Source organism: Heloderma suspectum, chromosome 1, assembly GCF_057233095.1.
Source record: "Heloderma suspectum isolate Gila_16-S chromosome 1, 16-S_ref, whole genome shotgun sequence".
Classification (NCBI taxonomy): Eukaryota; Metazoa; Chordata; class Lepidosauria; order Squamata; family Helodermatidae; genus Heloderma; species Heloderma suspectum.
Window position 1 is genome coordinate 347621174 of NC_139458.1, and position 27124 is coordinate 347648297.

The 27124-nt window shown below is 45.5% G+C and overlaps 1 protein-coding gene across 2 annotated transcripts; it reads left to right on the forward strand.

Annotated features, from left to right (window-relative positions):
* The first annotated feature begins 907 nt into the window (after window positions 1-907).
* Window positions 908-26603, forward strand: IYD (iodotyrosine deiodinase). 2 transcript variants are annotated; one of them, XM_084827828.1, is made up of 6 exons: window positions 908-1263; window positions 18261-18452; window positions 20923-21082; window positions 23156-23312; window positions 24463-24507; window positions 25036-26545. In XM_084827828.1, exons 1-6 carry the CDS (start codon window positions 1080-1082, stop codon window positions 25216-25218), a joined length of 921 nt encoding a protein of 306 aa, XP_084683954.1. In that variant the 5' UTR covers window positions 908-1079; the 3' UTR covers window positions 25219-26545. The 2 variants fall into 2 exon arrangements, with proteins under 2 accessions (XP_084683954.1, XP_084683955.1); XM_084827829.1 differs by lacking the exon at window positions 24463-24507 and having other exon boundaries at window positions 930-1263; window positions 25036-26603.
* Window positions 26604-27124: the final 521 nt, after the last annotated feature.

Sequence of the window (27124 nt, forward strand, 5' to 3'; positions counted from 1 at the left end):
GCCAAGTACCAAGAACCAACATAAATAGCTGTCCTGTTTGGTTTAGTCACCTTTTGATTTGCCATGAGCAGAACCTGTATTTTTAAATTTCACCAATCAGCACACGCTGAAGGGTCCTGCTCCAGGTGAACTGGGAGTAGGCAGCAACCACCACAGACACAAGAAAAGGAGTGGCTTCTATCAGCAAGGCAGCCATATGCAACGTCTGTGATTTGGCCAAATGATGCATATACCTATGCCCTAAACATGCAGATAAGTTTCATTGATTGAGGGATTCAATGACTTTCTAAGGGATAATTCATAGGATGCTTCACCATGAGTTGTCCCAGCTGCCTCTACTGGCCATGGGCTCTCAGAAGCAATAATAATGGGTGGTCCCCCTTATTATCCTGCCCAATCACTGAGGTCTTCTGAAAAGGTCAGAGATCCACTTGGAAACCACCTGGAGTAGGGCCTTTAGTGTGTTGGCTCCCACCCTGTGGGAGGCCTTTCCATTACAGATCAGGCATGCACCTACATTTCTTTGTTTTCAGCATCTGCTGAAGATGTTCCTCTTTAGACAAGCATTTCCTGACTGATGAGAGAATTCTAACGACTGTATTTATTTTTAATTATTATTTTTTGCATTTGGTGCTCTAACTTGTACACTGCTCTGAAATCTTTTGATGTGGAACAGTTTATAAATCCTATAATGAAATAAATAAATAATGGTTAACATTGGTGTGGTTAACTCACTGTGGTTGACTCATTTTCAGTTTTTATATCAAAATGTTACTGAAGGCTCTAACTTAGAGAACGATTTTGCTAAGATCTGATGAACCCAGGGATAAAATAAACAGAATCAGGCTTTGGAAGGGATCCAGAACTTGCTGGAGGTTGAAGAGCATGTGATCGGTGTGAAAGGTTCCTGGTGGTAGGAAGCCAAGAACACTGGACATTGCTCTTTTTCATTTGGTGCATTTTTCTGCCACTCCTACACTTATCATTCTCAATCTTGTAAGCTTTTGGAGTATTTTTAAAGGGAAGTCTTCGCCTTGTGAGGAAGTGTAGTACATTACTGCACTTGAAGCTGTGTGACTATGGCCTTCTCCTCCCTAACTCCAGTCTTTGTAGCAATAATCTGTGTCTTGATTGGAATAATACTGAAAGGCAGCAAGAAAAGCACTGAGAAAGAGCAGAGCAAAACCAACAAGAAGGCAGAGGTTCGCCCATGGGTGGATGAAGACTTAAAAGACAGCACTGACCTCCACGTGGAGGAAGAAGGTATGGAAAAAAGGAGAGGATAGTTCAGCATTTGAATGCCAAAGTTCTTCTAATCTGGACCAAAAGGGAAAAGTGTGTTCCTTTAAACCAGACTACTCCAGCCTGGTGCCCTCCAGATGTTTTGGACTAAAACTTCCATTGTTCCTGATCCTTGGCTATGCCTGGTGGGGCTCATGCAAGTTGTAGTTCAAAACATCTGGAAGGCACCAGGTTGGGAAAGGATGGTTTAAACCAAGGTTTGGTGAGTCATGGTTTGGGTGGCACCTAAGCAGTTTAAGTCCATCTCGTGAGGTGGTTAAGGAAGTCAGTAAAACATTCCTGCTGGTGTACATTTAATTTAACATGGTTCTGCTGATGGGCTCTCAGAGAAGATCAAAGTGGTAATGACAGTATCTCTGAGGTCTGTGGGGCCTCCTATAAGGACATCTAGTCTTTTTAGGTGGCGATGGGTCTGGCTAACAGAAGAAGCAATGGCAATGACATGAGCTGTGGGAAAGAGAGGCTGCCACTGTGTTGGTGTGTGCCTCGCTGATAAAAACTGCTTACATTCTACATGCCACGGATTAATATTGCAATCCTATATATGTCTACTGAGAACTAAGCCTCATAGAGTTCAGTGGGACATACTCCTAGGTAAGTGGGTATAGGATTGCAGCCTAAGCTACATTAGAAAGATTTGCAGGAGTGTACAACCAGAGTCCATATCTAGATACAGCTTCTAGGTATGTCTGGCCATAGCTGAATTGGGGCTTCTCTTTTCTGGTTTAACTTATAAAAAAGCACAAAGCGTTGGGGGTTAGGTATTGAAATATACCAGTAGGTTTGTCTAAGACAGACAACGAGCATTCAAGATGCAAGGCAGTTTCATATGCTATACAACATCTGCCACACTGCTGGACTTAAAATAGATGTGACATAGTTATAGGGGATATCCTTATTCTTTAAAAAATGGAAACAGATTTTCAAACTAGGGGAAGTGTCCAATGCTAGATAAGAAGCCTCCGTTTCTGATGTTGCCTTATAATTCCATTTTTCTTCTACGTCTGTTTTTGCGTTTGTAACTTCTCAGTCTATTGATTGAAACAATCCAAATTAAACATGTTGTCCGAAATATTCACCCTCAGGTTAGAATCATCTCCAGAGGGACAATGCTTTGTAAAAAGAACACAGTGGGAAAATCTCCAGTACATATGCTGTGTAATGAACAAACAACCCAAAAATGTACCTCTCATCCTTTATGCATTTCCACCCCACTTTGCTTCTTATCAACAAAATGCCAAGTTCTTCTTGGGTTGCACTTGATTAAATTTCAGGATCTCTTCCAGTCAAGCACCTTTTATCTCTAAGGAAATTAAAACAGTGAAGCGAATTCTGTGAGAAAATGCTATCCCCGTGACTGCAATTCCAGGGTATCAAAAAGCACCGAACAATACTTTATGTGCAGTACACTGTGCCACATAAGGGTTGATGTATAAAAGTGGCTGATCAGAACAGCCACTGATTCTTTTCTGAACTCACCACAGCTGCTGGTTTGTGGTGGACAGATTGTCTGATCTGTTTGCAACAGAGCATTTGCACAAGATTGTGTTTTAGTTTGGGTCGCATTACATGTTATTGGTCAGGATCCAGATTCTTTTTCTCCACATCAGGACCACCCCTTCTTTTAGGTAGAGTGAGGAAGCTGCCTCAGGCAACAGAATGGATAGAGCTGTTTGTGGCATGTGACCTGCTCTGCGCCCCCTAAGCTACCTAGCTGACCTCAAGCATAGTTGATGATGTTGGCCTTTTGCCCTTGTTGAAATAAACTTTATCCTCTAGTTTCCTCAGCTTTTGTCCATGGAAACAGGGATGGAGGGATGTGCCATCTTGCCCTTTGCCACAGGCTGCAAAATGTTTCGGGCTGCTCCTGTCCCAGAGGGAGCATTCCCTGAGCAGGGTTCAACTCAGAATGCTCCCCCAGCAGAAACAGGGGGAAGGCGATTTTCATGGATTCCCCCTCCCTTTGCAGTCTCCAGTGCAACCTTCCCCACTCTTCTGGAGGGTTCCCTAATCCTCTAGAGCAGATGTTGGGGCATAGGGGGCTGTAGCAGAGAGGAGAGTTGATGAAGATTGCTGCCTCCTCCACTCCACCAGCAGGATTCCTATGGGTTGTTAACAACTATGGGTTGTTAACCATGAACAACCCAGGAAGAAAACCCATGATTTGCTGTTTGGTTGCAAACTCTGGGTTGTTCATTGTTAACAACCCATAGTTAAACCATAGTGCAGCGTTCGCATGTAATGACAAGCCATGATTCAACAACAACCCACAATTCAATGGCAACCCATACTCAACACACACTCAACTCATACCCTGGGTTGTTGTTACATGTGAACCAGGTCAGTGTACGTCGTTATAGTGCCAAGCCTCAGCTTCTGTGTTGCCAGTTCAAGTCCCAGAGTTCCTGAGGCAGCGCCCATGAGTGATTTCAATAGCTAGATCAATGAAGATGTATGGCAGCTTTTCCCAACATGTTGCTCACCAGATGTTTTGGTCGGAAACACCCATTAACCCCAGGCCAGCATGGCCAATGCTTGGGGATTATGGGAGTTGTAGTCCAAAACATCTGGTGGGCACTGCATTGGGGAAGATTGAGGTATGGTGTTGTGCTTTGCCATTTCCATAGTTCTAGGACTGGGATGTAAAGGTGGCAATGTGAACCAAATGAATTGAAGCCACACAACCGAGAGTACTTCCAGGAGAAGCTGTTGTTGGGCAATTGCCCTGCCGCATTCACGGAATTTTACAGAGGGTGCAGACACAGAAGTTTTCAATTTGTAACTCCCCCATGTTTCCCCACTGTTTTGTTCATCTTTTTTCTTACCAGAAAAAATCCACTAAGGAGGAAAAAATGGAATACCTGCAGGGGCCCTCCGTCTAGAAATATGTTTAGTGTGTTGACTAAGCCAGGATGATGCAGAGTTAGATTTTGCATTTCTGTACCTGCATTCAGACCTGCTTAGCCTCACAGGATCAGGGCAAGGGGAGGGAGGGTGAGATACCTAGAAAAGTACATACCTCTGACCCAGCAGTCCCTTTCTTTGAATCCCCTGAACTGCTTGGGTGAGTTCTCAAGAGGCCCTTGATAGAGTTAGAGAACAGACTGAGAAAAGTGAAAGCTGCTACAGAAGCAGTCTTTGTAATTTTGCCTGCAACTAAAGAAAACATGCCTTGGCACCATCGATGGCTTGCTAAGTGAAAAGGGTGTGGAACATACCGGTTTAGTGTCATGAAGGTCATGGCTGTAGGTCAATTTTGTTTTCCTGTTTCTAACCCACTTACCATTTTTCTCTTTTACATTCTTTTGAGAAAGGTGCTTTTCTTGAGGATTTGTAGACACTAATTAGTTGACACGGTGTACCCTGAATGACAGTGGGTCAAGGGACTGTTTGGTCACCAAACTAAGATGATCAGCTTCTCACTACCATTAGTAGCCACAACAATTTTTTTTATTTTACTCTGGAATGGAAAAAAAATGGCCACATGGAGTGCCTTTTCTTCCAGTAAAGCCATGAATCGCACAGATGGAATACAATGTTCTTGGGCATGTTCCTGTTTGTTTTTTAGCACCCATTTTTAGCATGGGAAATGGGTGTTTTATAAGTGGCCACGCCTACCATGGCAGCCATTTTGTGAATGGGCAAGCTTCCCATGGCAGCCATTTTGTGAGAGCACCATGACACTCTCTCAAAATTCCAAATGTGCCCACTAATTCAAAAAGGTTGGGGACCTCTAGAATACATAGTTCAATACACTGTGGCCTCACTAGTTTAAGTTAAAGCATTTACTATAGCTAGCTAGCTACTTTCTTATACTAACTGAGACAACTGAATTCCACCACCACCCCAAACTTTAGCAAGCTGAATTTTGATTATCTCTAGAGAGACACTAATTTTTCACTCTTTAGTTTCAACGTTTCTTACTTTTCCAGATCAGCAAGCAAATATAATCTGCTACAAGGCAGGGCTGTTTGTGTCATGCTGAGCCCCATGACTTTTCTGGTGCCCTCCAGATTTTTGGGGCTATAGCTCCCATCATCCTTGACCATTGGCCATGCTGGCTGGGCCTGATGGGATTGTAATCTGAAAGATCAAGTGTTCACCAAGTTGGGGGTGGGCTGGCAGGGTCACTGGCCTACCTCTGTTCAGGAGTGGGCCACCTTTTCTTTTTTTGCTGGCCCTTATGACTCTATTATGGAGTACTATTCTTAGCTTTATCTCCATGACATTTCTGCAAAGGGGTAGGACATCTGCCTTCATTACTTATCTTTAAATGCTCCTCATTTCCAATGATTCCAGGGGAGATATAGCTAATCTGCAGAGTAGATTTGCCCAGTTTATATTGATGCTGTAGTTATGTCTATCTCGGAGAAGGCAGATTTTGCCACACACCCTAGTTGTTGTTGTTCAGTCATTAAGTCGTGTCCGACTCTTTGTGACCCCATGGACATCCAGACAAAACCACTGTAATGCACTCCACATGAGGATTGCCTTTGAAAACTATCCAGCAATGTCATCTCTTTCTTTTCATTTTTAATGTATTAATCAAAACTAGTATCAGTGACAAGAATGAAAAATGTTTACAACTCAAGTTGTTGTTGTTTTTCAGTCGTGTCCGACTCTTCGTGACAAATCAAAAGCAGAAACCAAATCAAAATCAGATTAAAGTCTCATTTACACTGCCACATTTTTCAAAATAAATCTATTAGTCAAACTGAAGATTAACCTTTTTCAATTAGATTATTTATTTATTTATTTGTTGTTGTTGTTGTTCAGTCGTGTCCAACTCTTCGTGACCCCATGGACCATAGCACGCCAGGCCTTCCTGTCCTGCGCTCTCTCCTGGAGCGTGCTCAAGTTCATATTCATTGCATTGGTGATGCTATCTAGCCATCTCATCCTCTGCTGTCCCCTTCTCCTTTTGCCTTCAGTCTTTCCCAGCATCAAGGTCTTTTCCAGAGAGTTTTCTCTTCGCATTAGGTGGCCAAAATATTTGAGCTTCAGCTTCAGTATCTGTCCTTCCAATGAGCAGTCAGGGATGATTTCCTTTAGGATGGACTGATTTGACCTCCTTGCAGTCCAGGGGACTCGTAAGAGTCTTCTCCAGCACCACAGTTGGAAAGCATCAATTCTTCGGCGCTCAGCCTTCCTTATAGTCCGGCTCTCACAGCCATACATTACTACTGGGAAAACCATAGCTTTGATTAGACGGACCTTTGTCGGCAAGGTGATGTCTCTGCTTCTTACTATGCTGTCTAGGTTTGCCATAGCTTTCCTCCCAAGGAGCAAGCGTCTTTTAATTTCATGGCTACAGTCACCGTCTGCGATGATCTTGGAGCCCAAGAAAGTAAAATCTGTCACTGCTTCCATTTCTTCCCCTTCTATATGCCAGGAAATGATAGGGCCAGATGCCATGATCTGAGTTTTTTTAATGTTGAGTTTCAAACCAGCTTTTGCACTCTCCTCTTTCACCCTCAACAAGAGGCTCTTGAGATCCTCTTCGCTTTCTGCCATTAGGGTGGTATCGTCTGCATATCGGAGGTTGTTGATAATTCTCCCAGCAATCTTAATTCCGACCTCTGATTCATCCAACCCAGCATTTCTCATGATGTACTCTGCATATAAGTTAAATAAGCAGGGTGACAATATGCAGCCTTGTCGTACTCCTTTCCCAATTTTGAACCACTCGGTTGTTCCATGTCTGGTTCTGACTGTTGCTTCTTGACTCTCGTACAGGTTTCTCAGGAGACAGGTAAGGTGGTCTGGTACTCCCATCACTTTAAGAATTTGCCACAGTTTGTTGTGATCCACACAATCAAAGGCTTTAGCATAGTCAATGAAGCAGAAATAGACGTTTTTCTGGAATTCTCTTGCTTTCTCCATGATCCAGCGAATGTTGGCGATTTGATCTCTAGTTCCTCTGCCTCTTCGAAACCCAGCTTGTACTTCCAGTAGTTCTCGTTTCGCATACTGCTGAAGCCTAGCTTGTAGGATTTTGAGCATCACCTTGCTGGCATGTGAAATGAGCGCAATTGTGCGGTAGTTTGAACACTCTTTGGCGTTGCCCTTCTTTGGAATTGGAATGTAAACTGACCTTTTCCAGTCTTGTGGCCACTGTGGAGTGTTCCAAATGTGTTGGCATATTGAATGCAGCACTTTAACAGCATCATCTTTTAGGATTTTAAATAGCTCAGCTGGAATACTGTCATCTCCGCTAGCTTTGTTGTTAGTAATGCTTCCTAAGGCCCACTTGACTTCACTCTTGAGGATGTCCGGCTCAAGTTCAGTGACCGCACTATCATGGCTATCAGGGACATTCAGATCTTTCCTGTATAGTTCTTCTTTGTATTCTTTCCACCTCTTCTTAATCTCATCTGCTTCTGTTAGGTCCCTGCCTTCTTTGTCCTTTATCATGCCCGTCTTTGCACAAAACGTTCCCTTGAGATCTCCGATTTTCTTGAAGAGATCTCTAGTCTTTCCCATTCTGTTGTTTTCCTCGATTTCTTTGCATTGTTCATTTAAGAAGGCCTTCTTGTCTCTCCTTGCAATTCCCTGGAGCTCTGCATTCAGTTGGATATATCTTCCCCTTTCTCCCTTGCTTTTCTCTTCCCTTCTTTCCTCAGCTACTTGTAAAGCCTCATCAGACAGCCACTTGGCTTTCTTGCATTTCTTTTTCTTTGGGATGGATTTCGTTGCTGCCTCCTGAACAATGTTACGAACCTCCGTCCATAGTTCCTCAGGCACTCTGTCTATCAGGTCTAATCCCTGAAATCTATTCCTCACCTCCACTGTATATTCATAAGGGATATGATTTAGGTCATACCTGAATGGTTTAGTGGCTTTCCCTACGTTCTTCAATTTAAGCTGAAATTTTGCAACAAGAAGCTCATGATCTGAGCAACAGTCAGCTCCACGTCTTGTTTTTACTGACTGTATGCAGCTTCTCCATCTTTGGCTGCAAAGTACATAATCAATCTGATTTCGATATTGACCATCTGGTGATGTCCATGTGTAGAGTCATCTCTTGTGCTGTTGGAAAAGAGTGTTTGCTATGATCAGCGTGTTCTCTTGGCAAAACTCTATTAGCTTTTGTCCTGCTTCATTTTGTACACCAAGGCCATGCCTGCCTGTTATCCTGGTGATTTCTTGACTTCCTACTTTAGCATTCCAATCCCCTATGATGAAGAGGGCATCTTTTTTTGGTGTTAGTTCTAGAAGGTGTTGTAGGTCTTCATAGAACCAATCAACCTCAGCTTCTTCGGCATCAGTGGTTGGGGCATAGACTTGAATTACTGTGATGTTGAATGGTTTGCCTTGGATTCGTACTGAGATCATTCTATCATTTTTAAGATTGTACCCCAGTACTGCTTTTCCCACCCTTTTGTTGACTATGAGTGCTACTCCATTTCTTCTAAGGGATTCTTGCCCACAATAGTAGATATGATGGTCACCTGAATTAAATTCGCCCATGCCTGTCCATTTTAGTTCACTGATTCCCAAGATGTCGATGTTCAATCTTGCCATCTCATGTTTGACCACCTCCAGCTTACCTTGATTCATTGATCTGACATTCCAGGGTCCTAAACAATATTGTTCTTTACAGCATCGGATTTTCTTTTCACCACCAGACACATCCACAGCTGAGTGTCCTTTTGGCTTTGGCCCAGCCGCTTCACTCTTTCTGGCGCTACTTGGAAATACCCTCTGCTCTTCCCCAGTAGTATATTGGACACCTTCCGACCTGAGGGGCTCACCTTCCGGCATCATCTCTTTTAGCCTTGTGATACGTTCCATGGGGTTTTCTTGGCAAGAATACTGGAGTAGGTTGCCATTTCCTTCTCCAGTGGACCACATTTTGTCAGAACTCTCTGCCATGACCTGTCCGTCTTGGGTGGCCCTGCACAGCATAGCTTATGGCTTCACTGAGTTACGCAAGCCCCTTCGCCACAACAAGGCAGTGATCACCTTTTAAAGTGATCAATAAGTAATGTTCCATCATCACAAGAACCTAAGAATTGCTTTGCTGGATCAGACTAAAGTTCCATCTTGTCCAGCATTCTGTTTCCAACAGTGGGCAGCCAGATGCCTCTGAGTACTGTGAAGATGATACTATCCACACCCAGTTGTTTGGCTCCAGCATCTGCTATTCAGAGGTGTACAGGTGGTATCATTATATAGTTTAGTCACTCAGGGCTTTTCTATATGAGGCGTTTATTGTTTGCTTGTCACTCCCTATTCACAGTTGTTTATGGGTTATTTAGACAACATTGTGGACCTCCGGTTTCACGTTTGTGTCTAAAGAGCACTTTACACAAGTTTTTTTTGACCCGGGCAAAGTGCAGTATTTAATTGTAAAACGAAAGAAAATGCTTTTTTAAACTTATGTATTTGTCCTATTCTGCTATACCATAGTGCCACCTAGAGGTTATGTAGCAGAAAAGCAGGAAAGGAAATGCTCCTCATGAAGTGCTCGGATCTCAATTCTGTGATGAAACCGAAAGTAGATCCAGTGGATTAGCAGCCAGTTAACAGCCTCGTGTAGAAAAGCTCTTGGTGGTGCTGGACTTCGTTGTATCTGAATGAAGTAAGGAGTTTCCTGTTGCCATTCTGTTCTTGTTGGTGAGAGACATTAAATTTCTTGTTTGGCGTCCTAACTGATATGTCCTCTAGCTTTCCATGATGGCGGTATACTGGTTCTATACATGGGGGATCACATTTAGTTATCGTCTCCCACAAGACAGCTAGCTGTACAAACAGTTTTACTATTATAAAAAATGATGGTCACAATTCAACGCAGAGCTGTGTGTTTGACAGCATAATCCTATACATGTGTACTCAGAAGTAAGCCCTATTAACTTTTTATTATTATTATTATTAAATTTATTAATCGCCCATCTGGCTGGTCACCCAGCCACTCTGGGCGATGTACAACATACAATAAAAACAGTTTAAAACAATAAAATTGTACAATAAAAACATTTTCTAAAATACCCTAACCCACCCCAAATGCCTGCCTGAACAACAACGTTTTTAATGCACGACGGAAGCTCATTAAAGAGGGGGCATGATGGAGTTCCCTAGGGAGGGAGTTCCACAGAGTGGGGGCCACCACAGAAAAGGCCCTCTCCCTCGTCCCCACCAGTCTAGCTGTCCTGGCTGATGGGACAGAGAGAAGGCCATCCGAGGCTGATCTTGTTAAGCGGCCTGTCTGGTGCTGCTGGAGGCGCTCCTTAAGATAGGCTGGGCCGGAACCATATAGGGTTTTAAAGGTCAAAACCAACACCTTGAATTTGGCCCAGAAAACAACTGGTAACCAGTGCAACTCCTTCAGCACTGGAGTGATGTGATCTCGCCGGCGGCTGCCTTTAATCAGGCGAGCCGCTGCGTTCTGTACCAGCTGCAGCTTCCGAACCATCTTCAAGGGTAACCCCACATAGAGCGCATTACAGTACTCTAAACGAGAGGAGACCAGGGCATGTACTACCGATGGGAGCAGATGGTCGGGAAGGAAGGGGCGCAGCCGCTGTATCAGATGGAGTTGGTACAGCAGTGTCCGGCTCACAGCTGACACCTGAGCCTCCATGGACAGCTGGGAGTCCAAAATGACCCCCAGGCTGCGGACCTGGTCTTTCAAGGGTAGCCATACCCCATTCAACACCAGGTCAACATCCCCCAGCCTCCTCTTGTCTCCCACCAAAAGTACCTCGGTCTTGTCAGGGTTCAGCTTCAGCCTATTCCTCCCCATCCAGCCACTCACCGTCTCCAGACATTTGGACAGGGATTCTACGGCCAACCTTGGTGAAGATTTAAACGAGAGGTAGAGCTGCGTGTCATCCGCATATTGATGACACTGCACCCCAAACCTCCTGATGATAGCCCCCAGCAGCTTCACATAGATGTTAAATAGCATCGGAGAGAGGATGGAACCCTGTGGCACCCCACAAGTAAGTGGCCACGGGTCCGAAACCTCCTCTCCCAGTGCTACCCTCTGGTACCTGCTGGAGAGGAAGGACCGGAACCACCGCAATACGGTGTCCCCAATGCCCAACCCCTCCAGGCGGTCCAGGAGGATACCATGGTCAATGGTATCGAAAGCCGCTGAGAGGTCGAGGAGAACAAGGAAGGAGCATTCACCCCTATCCAGAGCCCTCCTCATATCATCTACCAAGGCGACCAAGGCCGTTTCTGTCCCATGCCCAGGCCTGAAGCCCTACTGAAATGGGTCTAGATAATCAGTTTCTTCCAAGTGTGCCTTCAACTGCACCGCCACCACCCGCTCAATCACCTTGCCCAAAAATGGCAGATTTGAGACTGGGCGAAAGTTGTTCAAAACTTGAGGATCCAAGGAGGACTTCTTTAAGAGCGGTCTTATCACTGCCTCCTTGAGGGCTGATGGCATCACTCCCTCCTCAAGGGAGGCGTTCACCACCGCCTTGATCCCCTCACCCAGTCTCTCTCTGCAGCTCATAATGAGCCAAGATGGGCAAGGATCAAGTAAGCAGGTGGTCGGCCGTACCGATGAAAGCACCTTGTCCACTTCATCAGGAGGAAGGAGCTGGAACCGATCCCACAAAACCGGTTTGCCACAGGCCGCCTCTTGCTCACTAACTGTATCTACAGCGTGCAGAGTAACACACCTAATCTGATCAATTTTATCTGCAAAGTGCCTTGCCAAGGCCTCACAGGAGGCCTTAGAATGCTCCAGTGGTTCCGGAGCCACAGGACCGATCAGGCTCCGGACCACTTGGAACAGCCTCCTGGGACAGCACTCTGCAGACGCGATGGAGGCAGCATAATATTCCTTTTTTGCTGCCTTCACCGCCACGTGATAGGCTGAAGATACAGCTCTAGCCCGTGTCTGATCGTCTTTGGAGCGGGACTTCCGCCACCGGCGCTCTAGCTGTCTCACCTCCTGTTTCAGAGCTCGTAACCGCGGATTGAACCATGGTGCAGTCCGAGCCCTGTTCAGGGGGAGAGGGCGTTTCGGAGCCACCTGATCTAATGCCCCAGTGATTGCGGCATTCCAGCCACCCACCGGGGTCTCGAATGAGTGGCCATTGGCATGCCCCAGAGAATCCCCAAGCACGTTCAGGAAACCATTTGGATCCATAAGACGCCTGGGGCGGACCATTTTAATGGGTCCTCCACCCCTGCGGAGGGGTTGTGGAACCGAGAAGTCCAACGTCACCAGATAGTGATCTGACCATGACAAGGGGGTGGTGGATATACCTCTGACTTCCAGATCACTCCCCACTTCTCCAGAAACAAACACAAGGTCTAGGGCATGACCGGCTACATGGGTGGGCCCAGTTAGAACATGGTGCAGCTCCCAGGAGGCCATGGTCTCCATGAAGTCCCGAGGTGCTCCTGTGAGGATGGCCTCCGAATGTACGTTGAAGGCCCCCAACACCAGTAAGTTAGGGGACTGCACACGCACATCAGAGACCACCTCAAGCACCTCGGCCAGGGAATCAGTCGTGCAGCAGGGTGGACGGTACACGAGCAGAATCCCCAGACTGCCCTTCGGGCCCAACCTCCAGTACATGCACTCAGCAACCTTGGTCTCCCGGAGAGGGGGTCTGGTGAAGACCAAGGACTCTCGGTAGATAACAGCCACTCCCCCTCCCCGATCCCCAGCCCTCAGCTGCTGTGCATACGAAAATCCAGCTGGACACATGGCTGCAAGTGTTGGAGCAGCAGCCTCGGCCAGCCAGGTCTCCGTAATACATGCCAGGTCTGCACCCTCATCCAGGATCATGTCATGGATGAGGGAGGTTTTCTGGGTAACAGACCTGGCATTGCAGAGCAGCAAACGAAGGCCAGAAGATGGGGTCACGCCTCCCCCAGCCATCCTTTGGCTCTGGACAGGCCCGGAGCAGGGGACAGATACTACACATCTCTCCCTTGTTCCCCTTACCTGTCATGGCTTGCCCCTAGCGCTCTGCCAGCGCCTGCTGCCCAGCCTCGGTATCTTCTGGGCCCCAACACTCCCCCCACTGCCTCCATCAGGTGGACACATGCCCCCTCGCTCCCGCCTATCAGGCAGGCTACCCACCCCTAAAACCACAACAAAATCCCCCAAGAAAAAGAAAACACACACACACACACAAAACAATTAAAAATCCCCTTAAAAATAATGCCAGGCCGGAGTCCACAGGGAAGGCCAGGTGGTGGCGGTGGTGGTGGCGGCGGCAGCAGCAGCAGCTGCCGCCGCCGCCACCGCCACCACCCCCGCAGGCCCAGCAGCAGCAGGCGCGCCTCTTCCCCGGTGGTGGTGGTGGTGGCCTCTCCTGCAGGCCCTGGCTCTCCCAGGCCACCTCAGCCAGCCAGCTTATGTAGCCCCTCCAGGGAGGGCAGGTGGAGCAGCACAGCTGGCTCTGTACCTGGGGGCCTGGTCCTGCAGGGACTGGTGGTCTGCCAGGCAGAAGTCTCCAGGGAAGGCCTGGTGGTGGTGGCAGTGGCGGCGGCGGTGGCGGTGGCAGTGGCGGCGGCAGCAGCGGCAGCAGCAGCAGCAGGCCCAGCAGCAGCAGGCCCGCCTCTTCCCCAGTGGTGGTGGTAGCGGCTTCTCCTGCAGGCCCTGGCTCTCCCAGGCCACCTCAGCCAGCCAGCTTATGTAGCCCCTCCAGGGAGGGCAGGTGGAGCAGCACAGCTGGCTCGGTACCTGGGGGCCTGGTCCTGCAGGGACTGGCGGTCTGCCAGGCAGAATTCTCCAGGGAAGGCCTGGTGGTGGTGGCAGCGGCGGCGGCAGCAGCAGCAGTTCCAGCAACAGCAGGCCCAGCAGCAGCAGGCCCGCCTCTTCCCCAGTGGTTGTGGTGGCCTCTTCTGCAGGCCCTGGCTCACTTCAATGGAATTCACTGGAATTCACAATGGAATTCAATGGAACTTCAATGGAATTCACTCCCAGGTAGGTGTATACAAGATTACAGGCAAAATAATTGATTCAACAGGATACAGAATGGTTAAAGCTGAAATTGTACACACACTTACCTAGGAGTAAGGATGTTGGAGAAATCTGCCATGGACTCCACTGAGACCGGATTCTTTGGAATCCAGCCCTCCGGAGTCTGTGGCAGAATGCCCCCCTGCCCCCCCCAAATCCGCCCCCGGGACAGACCTACCTGGCAGTGGATGTGGCGGCTCTGGCTTGTCTTCCAGCCGTTGCCGGGCTGCTGCGGCCGCAAATGGCGGCCATCGTAGCGGCCGCCATTTGCGTGCCTGCATTAGGCTGTGATAGGCTATATAAATACATACGTAGCATATCACGGCAAAGAGCAGGGGCACAAATGGTGGCCGGCGTAGCGGCCGCCATTTGCAGCCACAGCAGCCTGACAGCAGCCGGAACTCCAGCTGCGGCCAGGGAGGATTCCAGGGGGAGGGATGGAGCGCCTCCCCTCCCCACAGAAGCCCCACAACGCATGGAGGTAAGTGATTCGTACACCCCTACCTAGGAGTAAGTGCAACTGAACTCAAAGAGACTTACTTCCAAATACACATGGATAGGATTGTGCTCCACATCTAGGGATGTATGAAACACTTACCTGGTTTAGTCCAGGGACATCCAAGGTGGGGGGGAGGCACTCCGTCCCTCCCCCCGAAATTCTCCCTGGCCGCAGCCAGACATCTGGCTGCTGGGCTGCACAGGGACGCAAATGGCGGCCGCAGTAGCAGCCTCCATTTGCGCCCCTGTCTTTTGCTGTGATAGGCTATGTAAATATTTATGTAGCCTATCACGGCAAAAAAACAGGAACGCAAATGGCCATTTGTTAGCCGTGACAGGCTCCGCAAGTATTAACGTAGCCTATCACAGCAATAATGAAGAAGCGAATGGCGGCCACAGACACGGTCGCCATTCGCAAATCAGCGCAAACAGCACCAGGTAAGTGCTCTGTTTCGCGCACCTTACACGGGGCGGTGGGGCGGGGGGCTTCGTTCCACCACGGATTTCAGGGGGCCGAATGCACTGGCATTCGGCCTCACTGAGATCCGTGATGGAATTCTCTGACATCCCTATCCACATCTCTGTTGGATTGTGGCCATCCCAAGCTATAATCACCCTGCAAAACAGAATGCAAGAACTGGAGATCTTTACATTTTCTCATTGTGTCAGAACAGCTCTGATAAGATTGGCACTTCAGACTAGTTAGTGCTACCTACTACCATTAATTTTGCATCATACACGTGCCATTCCCTTTCCTAATGGATTTTAATGGGTTTTAAATAGCTTACACATTAATGAAGATACTTAGCATTTTACTGGTTTTGCACTGGGAAGACTGTTTACAAAGCCAGCCAGCTTTCATTGATTTTATAAGGCGCCAAGGTCAGAATTCCAGCCCTCCTACCACAATTGGCTTTGTTAGAAAATAACACCAAAGACATCTATTTTTTTCTTATTTTTTCAAGCTGGGATTCCGGTTAATCATTACAGCCCACAAGCAATGGTCGCCTCACACACAGTCGCACATCTACATCTCTGACGAATTTCCAGACACTAACAATGCTCTATTTACTTTGCATCTTCAGGGAAAACCTCACGTTATAAGAAAGTCAGGACTGCCTCAAAAGATGTTGGGCTCTCCCCTCCTCCTCTCTAGGAACGCATTGAAGCTGCCTTATATTGAGTCAGACCGTTGGTCCATCTAGCCCAGCATTCTCGGCAGTGACTGGCAGTGGCTCTCCAGCGTATCAGGCAATTTTGCCAGTCCTCCCTGGAGATGCTGGTGTTTGAACCTGGGTCCTTTTGCATGCAAAGCATGTGCTCTACATAGGAGTGCATGAGAATTTTGGTTTTGCTTACAAAACATGTGAACATGCCCTGACTGAAGCCTGGAACATGATCACAAGCCAAAAATGTTAGTAAATAACCAAACAGGTGCTCATATTCGATTTGCACAACTTTCCTAGTTTGATTTGCACAACTTTCCTAATTTGCACAAATTCCCCCCGTAGACAGAATCAGCACTGCTTTAGTTTGTGGAGGAAAGTTGTGCAAATTTGGAAATTTGAATAAATTTGTGGATATTTGCATAAATTTCCCATTTGATCGCTGCTCAATTTGCACAATTTTCCCATTCATATAGAGCAAGAAGTGATTGCGAATGTGAATGAGAATCAGGTGTGAGATGAGTGGTGACACAACATTTGGGGAAGCCTGCCAATCTCGAACATGGCTCATTCGCCCATCCTGAGCTCTGCCACTGAACTACAGCCCATTCCCACGAAGTTAAATTTGCCCCATGTCCTCCCACCATTGTGCTGTACACTTACCCACTCAGCAAGCACTGATGGGGGGGGGGAGTGAAATGCACAAGGTAATGACATCTGGATGTCGAGTGTTTTACTATATATTGTGGAGGGCAAAGGGAGAACTCTACATGGAGCTTCCAGTGGCCCCCAAGCTTTCTGTATTTTATTTCTTTATTTTAAAATTTTGTAAACTGCTCCTTCATCCACAAATGATTCCAGGATTGTGTATACAGAGTTTTTAAAAAGCAATAAAAACAAAACAAATATAACAATAATAAAAATACAGCCAAAAGAACATTAAAAACTATTCAACCAGCAGACTGACAAACAATCTAAAATCAATTTGAACTGAATTTCTAATTTTGCTTTAATGCTGAAAAGGATCCAAAGCTGATGCTAATCATATCTCCCTCAGGAAGGTATGACAGAGTTGAGGTTCCCTGACAGAAAGACCCTCTCTTTTGTAAATGTATAAGGGCGTAATCCTATGGGAATAGTTGGCCACTTCCAAACTCGGAGACAGCTGATTATCCAGTTCAGATTGGGCAGAGCACAGAGGGGCTTTTCTCCTCCATGCTCTGGCTGCTCTGCATTTGTGGCTTGACGGCCAATTTCGGCTGTCTAGCCGAGGCACGTTGGAGCAGGGCAGGGGAGGCCGGATGGTGCATAGGAAGCCTCATAATTGAGCTTCTGCGGTTTCCTCCCCTCCCTGCCCCCCAGAGCGCCCCCTTTTCACCCGCTCCATGCTGCTCTTATGAGCGTGGTACCGGGGACAAACTGTGCCACCTATGAGGGGGAGGGGGTGGGGTGGGGAGCACAGTTTCTGGGAACCGAGCTCAGACCCCTGGCTCCTAGCCTGGTTCCCAGAAACCAAAACGTCCTATGGCCATCTAGACACTGTCTGGTGGCCATAGGATTGCATTCTAAGCCACTTCTCTGAACGATGCACTCAAAGAAGGGCCTCTTTTGAAGATCTCAATGAATGGGCAGCATGATATCTTTCTTGTAACGTGTCCTGCCTTCAGTCACCCTGATTTGATCCAATGCTGTGCTTGCAGTGAAACTACAGGCATTACAATGTATATTCCCCGTGGTTCTTGGGGTGGAGGAAACCAATCTATGGGTCTCCCTTGGGCAGAGAGGGATGAGCTAGAAACGTAGGGCATAGGGCAACAAGTGTGTAGGAGAGGGCCTCAGAAAGAAGGGAGAAATCATAGATGGTAGTGTTCTGCTAAAGAATCATTCACATTGTAGAACAAGCAGCTTGTAGGAGACATGAAGAGAGAGAGCACAGGGGCAGAAACAGACCCAGTAACTGTGGAAAAACAACAGCTACATGCAGCAGCCATGGGACAGTGAAAAATGCCTAGAACAGGATAAGGGACTTGTATTTCAAACCATTGTCCAGAAGTGGCTTATTTCTACTTAGGGCCCATAAATAAAGTTAGGTGAAAAGGTAATAGCAATGACTTCTTACAGTTAAGATTCTGGAAATCTTAGTAAAGGAAACGGCGAGATGTTTCTTTGTCAGTGTTCAACTAATGGTTAATAAATGCTGTCAAAATCTAGGAGTTGACTTTTTCTGTGGGGAAAATATTGACTGAAATTATGTACACTGATCTCTCTCGCACATTTAACTCTCCCGTCCTTCAGTTAAGCAAACCTCTCAGCGACAGTGTGTAACTTTCCCTTCTGCTTCCCACCCCCCTCAGATGATGGTGAATGGCAAGGGTTAGATGACAACGTTGCTCATGTCCCTTTTTCCACTGAGCACTACTCTGAAGAAGACATGGTTAAGAGATCAAAGGATTTTTATGAGCTTCTCAATAAGAGACGATCAGTCAGGTTCATAAGTGACAAGCCGGTTCCACAGGAGGTGATTGACAATGTGATTAAAGCAGCAGGTACTGCACTGCGTGAATTGAGTCCTTGTGAATGACTAAACCCTTGGGCAGCCATCTTGTTAGATATGGAAAACATGCTTTCAAAAGTGTAGGGTTGTTGTTTTTTTACAAAAAATGTGCACGAAAATGCATGCAAATTTTCATGTGAACTAAAAAAATATTTACAATCCAGTGAGGAATTGGGATGAAATAAATTTAGCATGAGAAAAATGAGAACCTGAGCAAAATCAAGCTTGATATATTCGTCCATCCCTAGTCACCAGTATAGTGATATTAAATCATGCCTACATCAGCAGTCAGCAATATTACTGAAGAAGAGGAGAAGTTGAGAAGTTGCGTCATGTTCCATGACTTGTTTCAGTGCTCCTCAACAACCACATACCTGTTCTTGCCAGTGGAGGCTGGTGGCTCCAATGTCAGTAGGACAGTGAATCTGCTCCGAGTTCCAGTCAGAACCAGTCAGAACTCTAAAGGAGCAATCCAAGGTGCAAAGCACCTGGAGCGGATTCACTGCCCCACTGACATTGGAGCCACCAGCCTCCACTGGTTCTAACATGTTCTCATGCTCCTCTGTTCTGTGAGAACCCATGGACCACATAGGAAGCAGCATAGCCCAGGAACAGGGCAATGCTGTTGCCAAGAACTGCAGCATAAACTCCTCCCACATGGCTTGGGGTTTCCCACATTACCCATGACAGCATGGGGAGGAGCTGCAGCAAGTCCCACACCACCAGCTTCACATATGAAAGGGGCCTGGGACAGTATGACTGGGATTTCTTGGAATGATCTGGGAGTAGAACCAAGATAGCGGTTCTGTAATGTTCAATAGCGATAAGCATGTATGCTTGCTTGCCATACCATGCATGCTTAGTAGGGCTGTCACCCAAAGTAATCATAGTTGATTTAGGGTGCAGTCCCATGGGGATGGCTGAAAGCCTCCAAACTCAGAGACTTATGGCCATCTAAAGCAGAGCAGGAGGTGTGGCAGAGGTGATCTTTGCCTCTGTGCTCCTCCCCTCCCTGACCACAGAACTGCCCCCTTCTCCTTCCCTCTGAGACCACCGAGAACAACTGGTACGGTTCTCTCATGTCAGGGGCAGGGGAGCTCAGGCTCCTGGATCTGAGATTGGAGTGCTGTCTCTGATTTTAGACCCAGGAATCTGAACTATCCTATGGCCCCCACCCCACCCTCAGACTCTGTAGGATTGCTCTCCCCATTATATGAGTTTTAATCAATTAGGCTGCACCCCAAGACTCTCTTACCTGGGAGCAATCCTCTCGAATTCAATGAGCCTGAGTAGGCACCCATAGGACTTCACCCTTAGGGAACAATCCTATGTAGGTTTAGACAGAAAAAAGTCCTACAACTCCCAACGTGCCCCAGCCAGCATGGCTGGCTGGGGCACGCTGGGAGTTGTAGGATTTTTTTCTGTCTAAACCTGCATAGGACTGCACCGTTAGTTGATTAAATCTGCATAACTGTCTATGTTCATAAAACAACAGTTTGGAAGAAAAAATGTATCATTTATTTGTGGTCATGTATATATCACAGGAGGCACCATCTTAGAAAAGACCCTTCCTCTGTGTGAAACTAAACAAGAATGTCTGTCTGAAGATAGTGCCATCCACCTGTTACGTCTCTAAATTCTTCTTTTAAAAATAATTACCTTTTTTAAAAAGTTGCCCCTTTCATTGTGGGGCTCTTTTTAGTTGATCAAAAGATTTTAAATCCATTAAACTAAGCAATGAATAGACTAAATGTTGCAGCCCTACTGCTTGTGGTATCTAATTTCCTTTTTACAAGTACCCGAAAAATCCACCAACACAATCCTATGCACGTTTAGACAGAAAAAAGCCCTACAACTCGTAGCATTCCCCAGCCAGCCATGTTGGTTGGGGAATGCTGGGAGTTATAGGACTTTTTTCTGTCCAAACATGCATAGGATTGCACTCTTACAATTAAAGAATTCTGAGTACCAAAACTTGTTTTGCATACCAGAACTTCAGGGAGCTCACAGTCCTTCCATACACAAATCCACTCCTGGTTACCCCAAAGCTTTCTTAATTTCAGCAGTATAATTTAGGGAAGGCAGGGGAAAGGATATCATGTTGTTGCTGCTATTGTTAAACAATTGAGAGTTAGAAATCCTTGTTAATCTACTGCAAATCACCCAGAGATCCACCGTAGATCTAGATTTATCTTCTGCTCACTCCTGAGATACATGAAGTAAAACACCACTATATTATACGTGGCTGTTCATGAGTGATACATCTACTATGCATCATTATTCAATAAGGCAATGACTGGGCTTCCCCTTACTCTAGGACTCTCTCAATAAATGAAAACAAAAATTACTGAGATTGAGGAAGTAGGCTGAGATCTCATGGGTGTCCAAAGATTTAAAACTTATTTCCCTTATAGTACAGCAGCTTTCTTTCAAAGGAACATTTCTTTGTTATTTGATTAAAGGAACATCTCCAAGTGGGGCACACACTGAGCCTTGGACCTTTGTAGTAGTGCAAGATATAGAAATAAAACATAAGATCCGGGAGATCATTGAAGAGGAGGAAGAAATAAACTACAAGAAAAGAATGGGAGACAGATGGGTGAATGACTTGAAAAGACTGAGGTACCATTAGTGCTGACTGCTCCAGCTTATACTGCTAAAAGAAGGTTATTATTATATTGTTTGGATAGGTCCATGATCAAAATGTGTGTGATCTATCTTGGACAGGATATTATCAATATATCCATCCAATTCAAGATGCTGGTTTTGACCTCTAGAGCCTCATGTGGCTTAGAACTGCAATACCTGATGGAGCACCTCTCCCAATATGAATCTACCCAGACACTATGATCAACATCTGAGGCCTCCTCCAAGGGAGGTTCAGAGGATGACAACAGGGGAGATGGCCTTCTTGGTGGTGGCCCCCAACAGTGGAATGCTCTCCCCAGTGAGGTCCACCTGGCACCAACATTGTTATCTTTTTGGCACCAGGTTAAGACTTTCCTCTATTCCCAGGCATTTGAAAGCATATGCTGGGACTTCTTGGTGTGTGTTTTTTTAATCAAGCCTTGTAGTTTTTATTGTTAATTGTTTTAACTTGTTTTCAAACTGTTTGAAATTTTTTTTATGTTAAAGGTGTCATCTTATATTTTATCATGCTGTGAACTACCCAGAGAGCTTTGGCTATTGGCAGTATAGAAATGTAATGAATGAATGAATGCATCCAGCTGCAATTCAAGGTGTTGGTTTTAACTTTCAAAGCCTGAAACACAGGGCCCAAGTGTCATCGGAGGGTGGGTGGGGGGCTTAGTACAAACTTAGAACAGGGACTTCCTCCCATACTTATACCATGATCCCATCCCATATCGATAATCTAGTCAATCATGAAAGGAAATTACATTTTGTAAATTTCTGAAATTGCACTGTGGTTCAGTGGCAGTAAGAGCTTTAAGAATATGCTGGGTTTCTGGCAGTTTTTACCCCACTGCATTTTGTCATTGGTCCTGCCCACCTCTGGAAGGCCCCTGATAACTTTTTCAAAGCTGAATTCAGCCCTTGGGCTGAAAGAGGTTCACCATCCCTGTTCTAGGTGATGGCACGAAGTCCAAAAGAGTATGGTACTCTCTAGCTGAAATCCAAGTCTGATTTCCTCAGAGGTTTTATACATCAGTCACATATATTTTAATAGGACTTGTCCATGTATAAATTGGTGCAGGACTGCAGCTCAGAAGGATATCTACTACTCCTGGTTTATGTTTATATGATTTATTATTATGTGATTTATCTGTTTTATTGTTCCATTTATTTTATTATTCTAGAGATATATAAACACTCTTGTAGCACAATCCTATCCTGTACATGCTTACTTGGAAGTAAGTGCCACTGTTTTCAATGGCATTTAGTTCCAGGTAAGTATGTATAGGATTTTAGCATAAGAGAAGATTGTCTCAAGAGCAGTATATATGTGTGTGTGTGTGTGTGTGTGTGTATGTAGGTGTGTGTATGTGTGTGTATGTATGTATGTATATATATATATATATATATATATATATTCTCTAAATAATAATGAAAATACCAGGGTATTAATGCTTTGGGGTTACAATTTATGCATATTTTTAAAAACTTAGCCTGATTAGGCACCTCTGTGATGAATGTTGAGATATTTACCACACTTTACAAGCCTAATTTAAACACTTTAAAAGCCTACTTTAAATGGCCTACTTAACTGTTTAAATATGAGTTTAGCAAATATTCCATTTCTAACATATCACTCTTGCTTTCTAAATCTGAAATGGGAGGCCCAAGACAACACTTTCAATATCAGAATTTGGGTGTCTACTATACAAATATAATCAATCTATATCTATGTATTTATCTATTTTACTGGGGGGAAAGTATAGACTTTTCTGTCTATCTAGGCCCCCTATCAAGCCAAGAACATGAAAAGCAACAAAAGAAGCAAAATGTAGCCTATATGTGGTCTCTGACCAAGACTTTGACCATGTACATGCTCTTCTATAGAAAAATGACACGCACTGTCGCCTGGCAGCTTTTAATAGAAGGATTTCAACCAGGGCTTTTTGTTTTGTTTTTTTAAACCAGATGCATAGTTATCATATTTTCAGGATTTTTATAGTCACTGCAAATATTTTACATGAAGATACAACTTGCATAACCTTTTAAATCCTGTTGTAGGACAAACTGGATCAAAGAATATTTGGATGCAGCTCCCTACCTGATCCTTATTTTCAAGCAGGTGCATGGAACGCTTCCAGATGGGAAAAGGAAAACCCACTATTACAATGAGATCAGTGTTTCTCTTGCCTGCGGCATTCTCCTCGCTGCACTACAGGTATGCATGCAATTTGGGTAAGAGCAAGACCAGGGTGAAACACAGAAAACATGCAGCAGTATCATCTAGGTAATTAGCACAAGCTTTCACCTTGCTGTAAATTGTGCTTGGGGCCATACTGGGTGAGTTGGGGATGAAGGGGATATCTCCCCCCATATGCCCAAGTAGGCAGATGGGAGAGAAGAACCCTAAGATGACCACAATGAAAAGCATATGTTCAGGCACCAGTGTGAAGTAGGAATAGCCTACAATGGTAGTCTGGGCTGTACGTTTGATAGAATACACAGGCACCAACAACTTAAGTCTGTCAAGTGCAATCTAGAGAAATCTTAGTGTGAAGGAGCACTGGAGCTAACCCAACATCCCTATAAGGTAGGACAGGCCAAAACTGGCCTCAAGCCCCAAAATACACCCAGTAACCTCCCTCTCCTGCCAAGAGGCACTGAATTTAGCACTCAGGTTGAACAGAAACGATCACACCAACTTGAAGTTGGATAACTGTTTATTATAGGGAAAGGGATAGAGGAAAGGGGAGAATTAGAGGTGGTGCGATATACAGAGGATTACAAAGCTGAAAGCTTGCAAGGAAAGGTATACACAGAGCCTTTATACCACACCTGAAATGGATCCATAGTCCACCAAAATCAGAGCCACCACTGGGAGTGGTTCTTAAACTAACCAGAAATGACTGGAAATGCTTGTTTCTGGAATGGGGCATGTCAGTGGAGCCCATAGAAGGGAGCTCCACTGTCCTGTCCTGATCCAGAAATTAGCATTTCCACTCATTTCTGGGGTTCCTTTACAAAGTACTAATTCTCCATTATGCTAGCAGTGGGTCTCTGTGACACAACAGAATGAGCTGGAGTGCAGCAGCAGTATAGGATACTGCCCCAGTTTTTAAAATTATTCTCAGCTATGAAGCTCAGTATGTAGCCTTGAGCATGTCACTATCTCCAATCATCACCTACCTCAAAGGGTTGTTGTAAGGCTGAAATGCCAGTCTGAGCTCCTTACAATAACCCTTTGAGGTAAGTCACAAATATGACTTACAACAGTGTGCTTAGCCTTATTATTATTATTATTATTATTATTATATTTATTATATTTATTAATCGCCCATCTGGCTGGTCACCTGTTTATTCAAAAACAGATGCAATTCGGAGATTGCCCAGTCCTGCTGAAACAAAAGACACAGGTAAATTCTTGAGGCTGCACTTCTAAGCATACTTACAAAAATGTAAGCCCCATAAGCTGAGCAGGATTTAAGAGTAAACGTCTTCATGCTGGAGTGCCAGAGGACACAAACTTAGGCATACGAAGTGTCAAGAACGACGGCTTGTTTCCCCACCATGAGACCAGGCCTGGGCGTCACGTCCCAGGCATCCACTGGGAATAGTGTGTTATCTGCCAGCTCCCTGGCCCTGTTGCTCAAGGCCATGCTCAGTCCCTGTTAAATAGGAAATAGATAACAGCTGCGTGTGGTGGGAACATCCTACCTCTTCTGGAAGAAGGTGGTCCCTTTGGGGGCTGAGCTGGTGACTGGCTAAGGGAAATCTGTCCTGGGTTGCTGGGTCTGGGCCTTAAAGGAGGTTGAGGGAGAGGCGTGGTGTCTCCCTGTCTAAACATGCATAGGATTGCACCCTTATAGAGCGCAGGTAAGGAGGGTGAAGAATGGTATTTTTACAGTATTCCTACAGTATTTCTCTGCTCTGTTTTGTTTTAGAATGTGGGCCTAGTGACAGTTACGTCTACGCCCCTGAATTGTGGCCCGCGCCTAAGGGTGTTGCTCAGGCGCCCTGCAAATGAAAAGCTTCTTTTGCTGTTGCCTGTTGGGTACCCCAGTAAAGATGCTACTGTGCCGGACTTGACACGAAAGCCACTGGATGAGATAATGGTGGTTATGTGAACATGGAACAACTGCGAAGAGACCTTCGAACATATGTTGCTATTGAGAGTAGTCTGTGGGATGTTAATTTTCCTTGACCATTTACATAAGACCCATTCAGACATGCAGCAGCTTCCTCCATAAACAGATTTTTAAGTTCATGCGCACCCATAACCACATGGAAAATGCTGTGAGTACACTGAATGTACACACAGCTCTGCTTACATGTTATTGCCACAATTCTCATAACATGTAGCTGGGTGCATGCTTCAAATGTAGCATCCACCAAACTATCAAAGTTGTACTCATGGCCAAAGACATCCACTTATGAGGAGGCTGCAACATGTCTGAACTGATATATAGTCTGTACACTCTTCAGCTATGTTTTATGTGCGTTTCTCCAGCTATTTATAGCCAGACACTTTCAAAGCACTAATAATGACAACAGGTGCATTGGCTAATAACAGCAAGCAATCAGAATAAGGAAACTTCATCAGAGTAATTATTGATGAGGATTATGGATTATTCCAAGGGCACACATGCAGTGGCATTTAAATGGCGTTCCTCCCTTTAATTACCACATTCCCTGATCTGAATTGCAGAATACCTTTTCTTAGTATGTTTGATGATTTTCATTTGCATAGTATGTGTGTGTTAGATTGGGACAGTTAGTACCCTATCCTAGCAGTGCTTACTCTGAATATAAATATGTTTTTTAAATTGCTTGGTGAATCAGATCCTCTGCCTTAAGTTTTGAGTAGCAGGCAAATATTTCCAGGGCTAGTTTTTAAATATTGGCTGTTCAGTCTTGGAGAATGTGAAACAGTAATAGGGAAGGGGGCTTCTGAGCATAAGCCTTTCCCTCCTGACCGAATTACCACAAAGAAGCATCTGTCACGCATCTGGGATAAGCATGTTTTAAGCCAGACAGCAAGCAGAGAGCTCCGGCAGGATGAAGTTCCAGCATCTCTCTTTTTAGAAAATAACTACTGGACATGTATGTATTCAGTGTCGCCTCCAGGTTTTGGAGAGCCCTTGGGCAAGACATCTTCAGTGGGCCCCCTCCCTCAGTGAGACCAACTTCTCATCACCATTGTCACCAACCGCTATTGCTCCTCATCTTTCTCATCATTGCTACTACTTGCTTGTGTAACACTTTTTTTCAGGGTCTCTAAAGGACTACGATTCTATGATTCTGTGACTCATAGCAAAGGCCTTGTACAGGAACAATTAACATATATAATTTAAATTTCTTAATTAGAATAAAAAACAATGCACATGTAATAATTTTATATGCATAACTGTTCACTTATCACTGAAACAATAAAACAGAGCACAGCCGTGTAGTCTTTAGACAGTCTTTAGCTTGAGTCCACAACAAAAATATAAATAAAACTTCTCTCTGCAGCTTGATTTTTCTGCTGGCCAAAGAAAGAAAACAGTCTCTGCTTAGTTCACTCCAGCTCTGCAGCAACCTTCTTAAAATGGACCAGGATCCAGCAACACAGGAACAACATTAACAGCCCTGTCTCAAGGGTTCAGGGTCTTACAGATAGGAGAAAGCAAGCTTCTTCCACACTGCATTTTGGTAACTACCTAAAATGGTGGCTACTCCCTATCTCACTTTTTTACTGAATATGTGCAGGAATATTCCCTCAGAATTCTTAAAGAAAAATATACCAATGGGTTACACTTGCTTGGCAGGCAGAGAGCCAGGAGCAAGTAGACAGTGGCATCTCCTGCTTCTGCTTTTCACCACCGGTATCATTGACTGGGCCAGAGTGAGAGGCAGGTGAACAAGCCTGTTGCAATGCTGAAGAGGAGGAGCAACTCCAGGTGGCTCTTGTCAGTGGGCCCCTGCTGGGATCGGGGCCCTTAGCAGGTGCCTAACCATGCCAACCCTTGACGCCAGCCTTGTATGTATTCC

Coding starts and splice junctions, on each gene's coding strand:
- IYD (XM_084827828.1), top strand. CDS start 1,080: ATGGCCTTCTCCTCCCTAACTCCAGTCTTTGTAGCAATAATCTGTGTC. Junction 1,264..18,260: donor CCTCCACGTGGAGGAAGAAG/GTATGGAAAAAA, acceptor CACCCCCCTCAG/ATGATGGTGAATGGCAAGGG. Junction 24,508..25,035: donor TGCTGAAACAAAAGACACAG/GTAAATTCTTGA, acceptor GTTTTGTTTTAG/AATGTGGGCCTAGTGACAGT.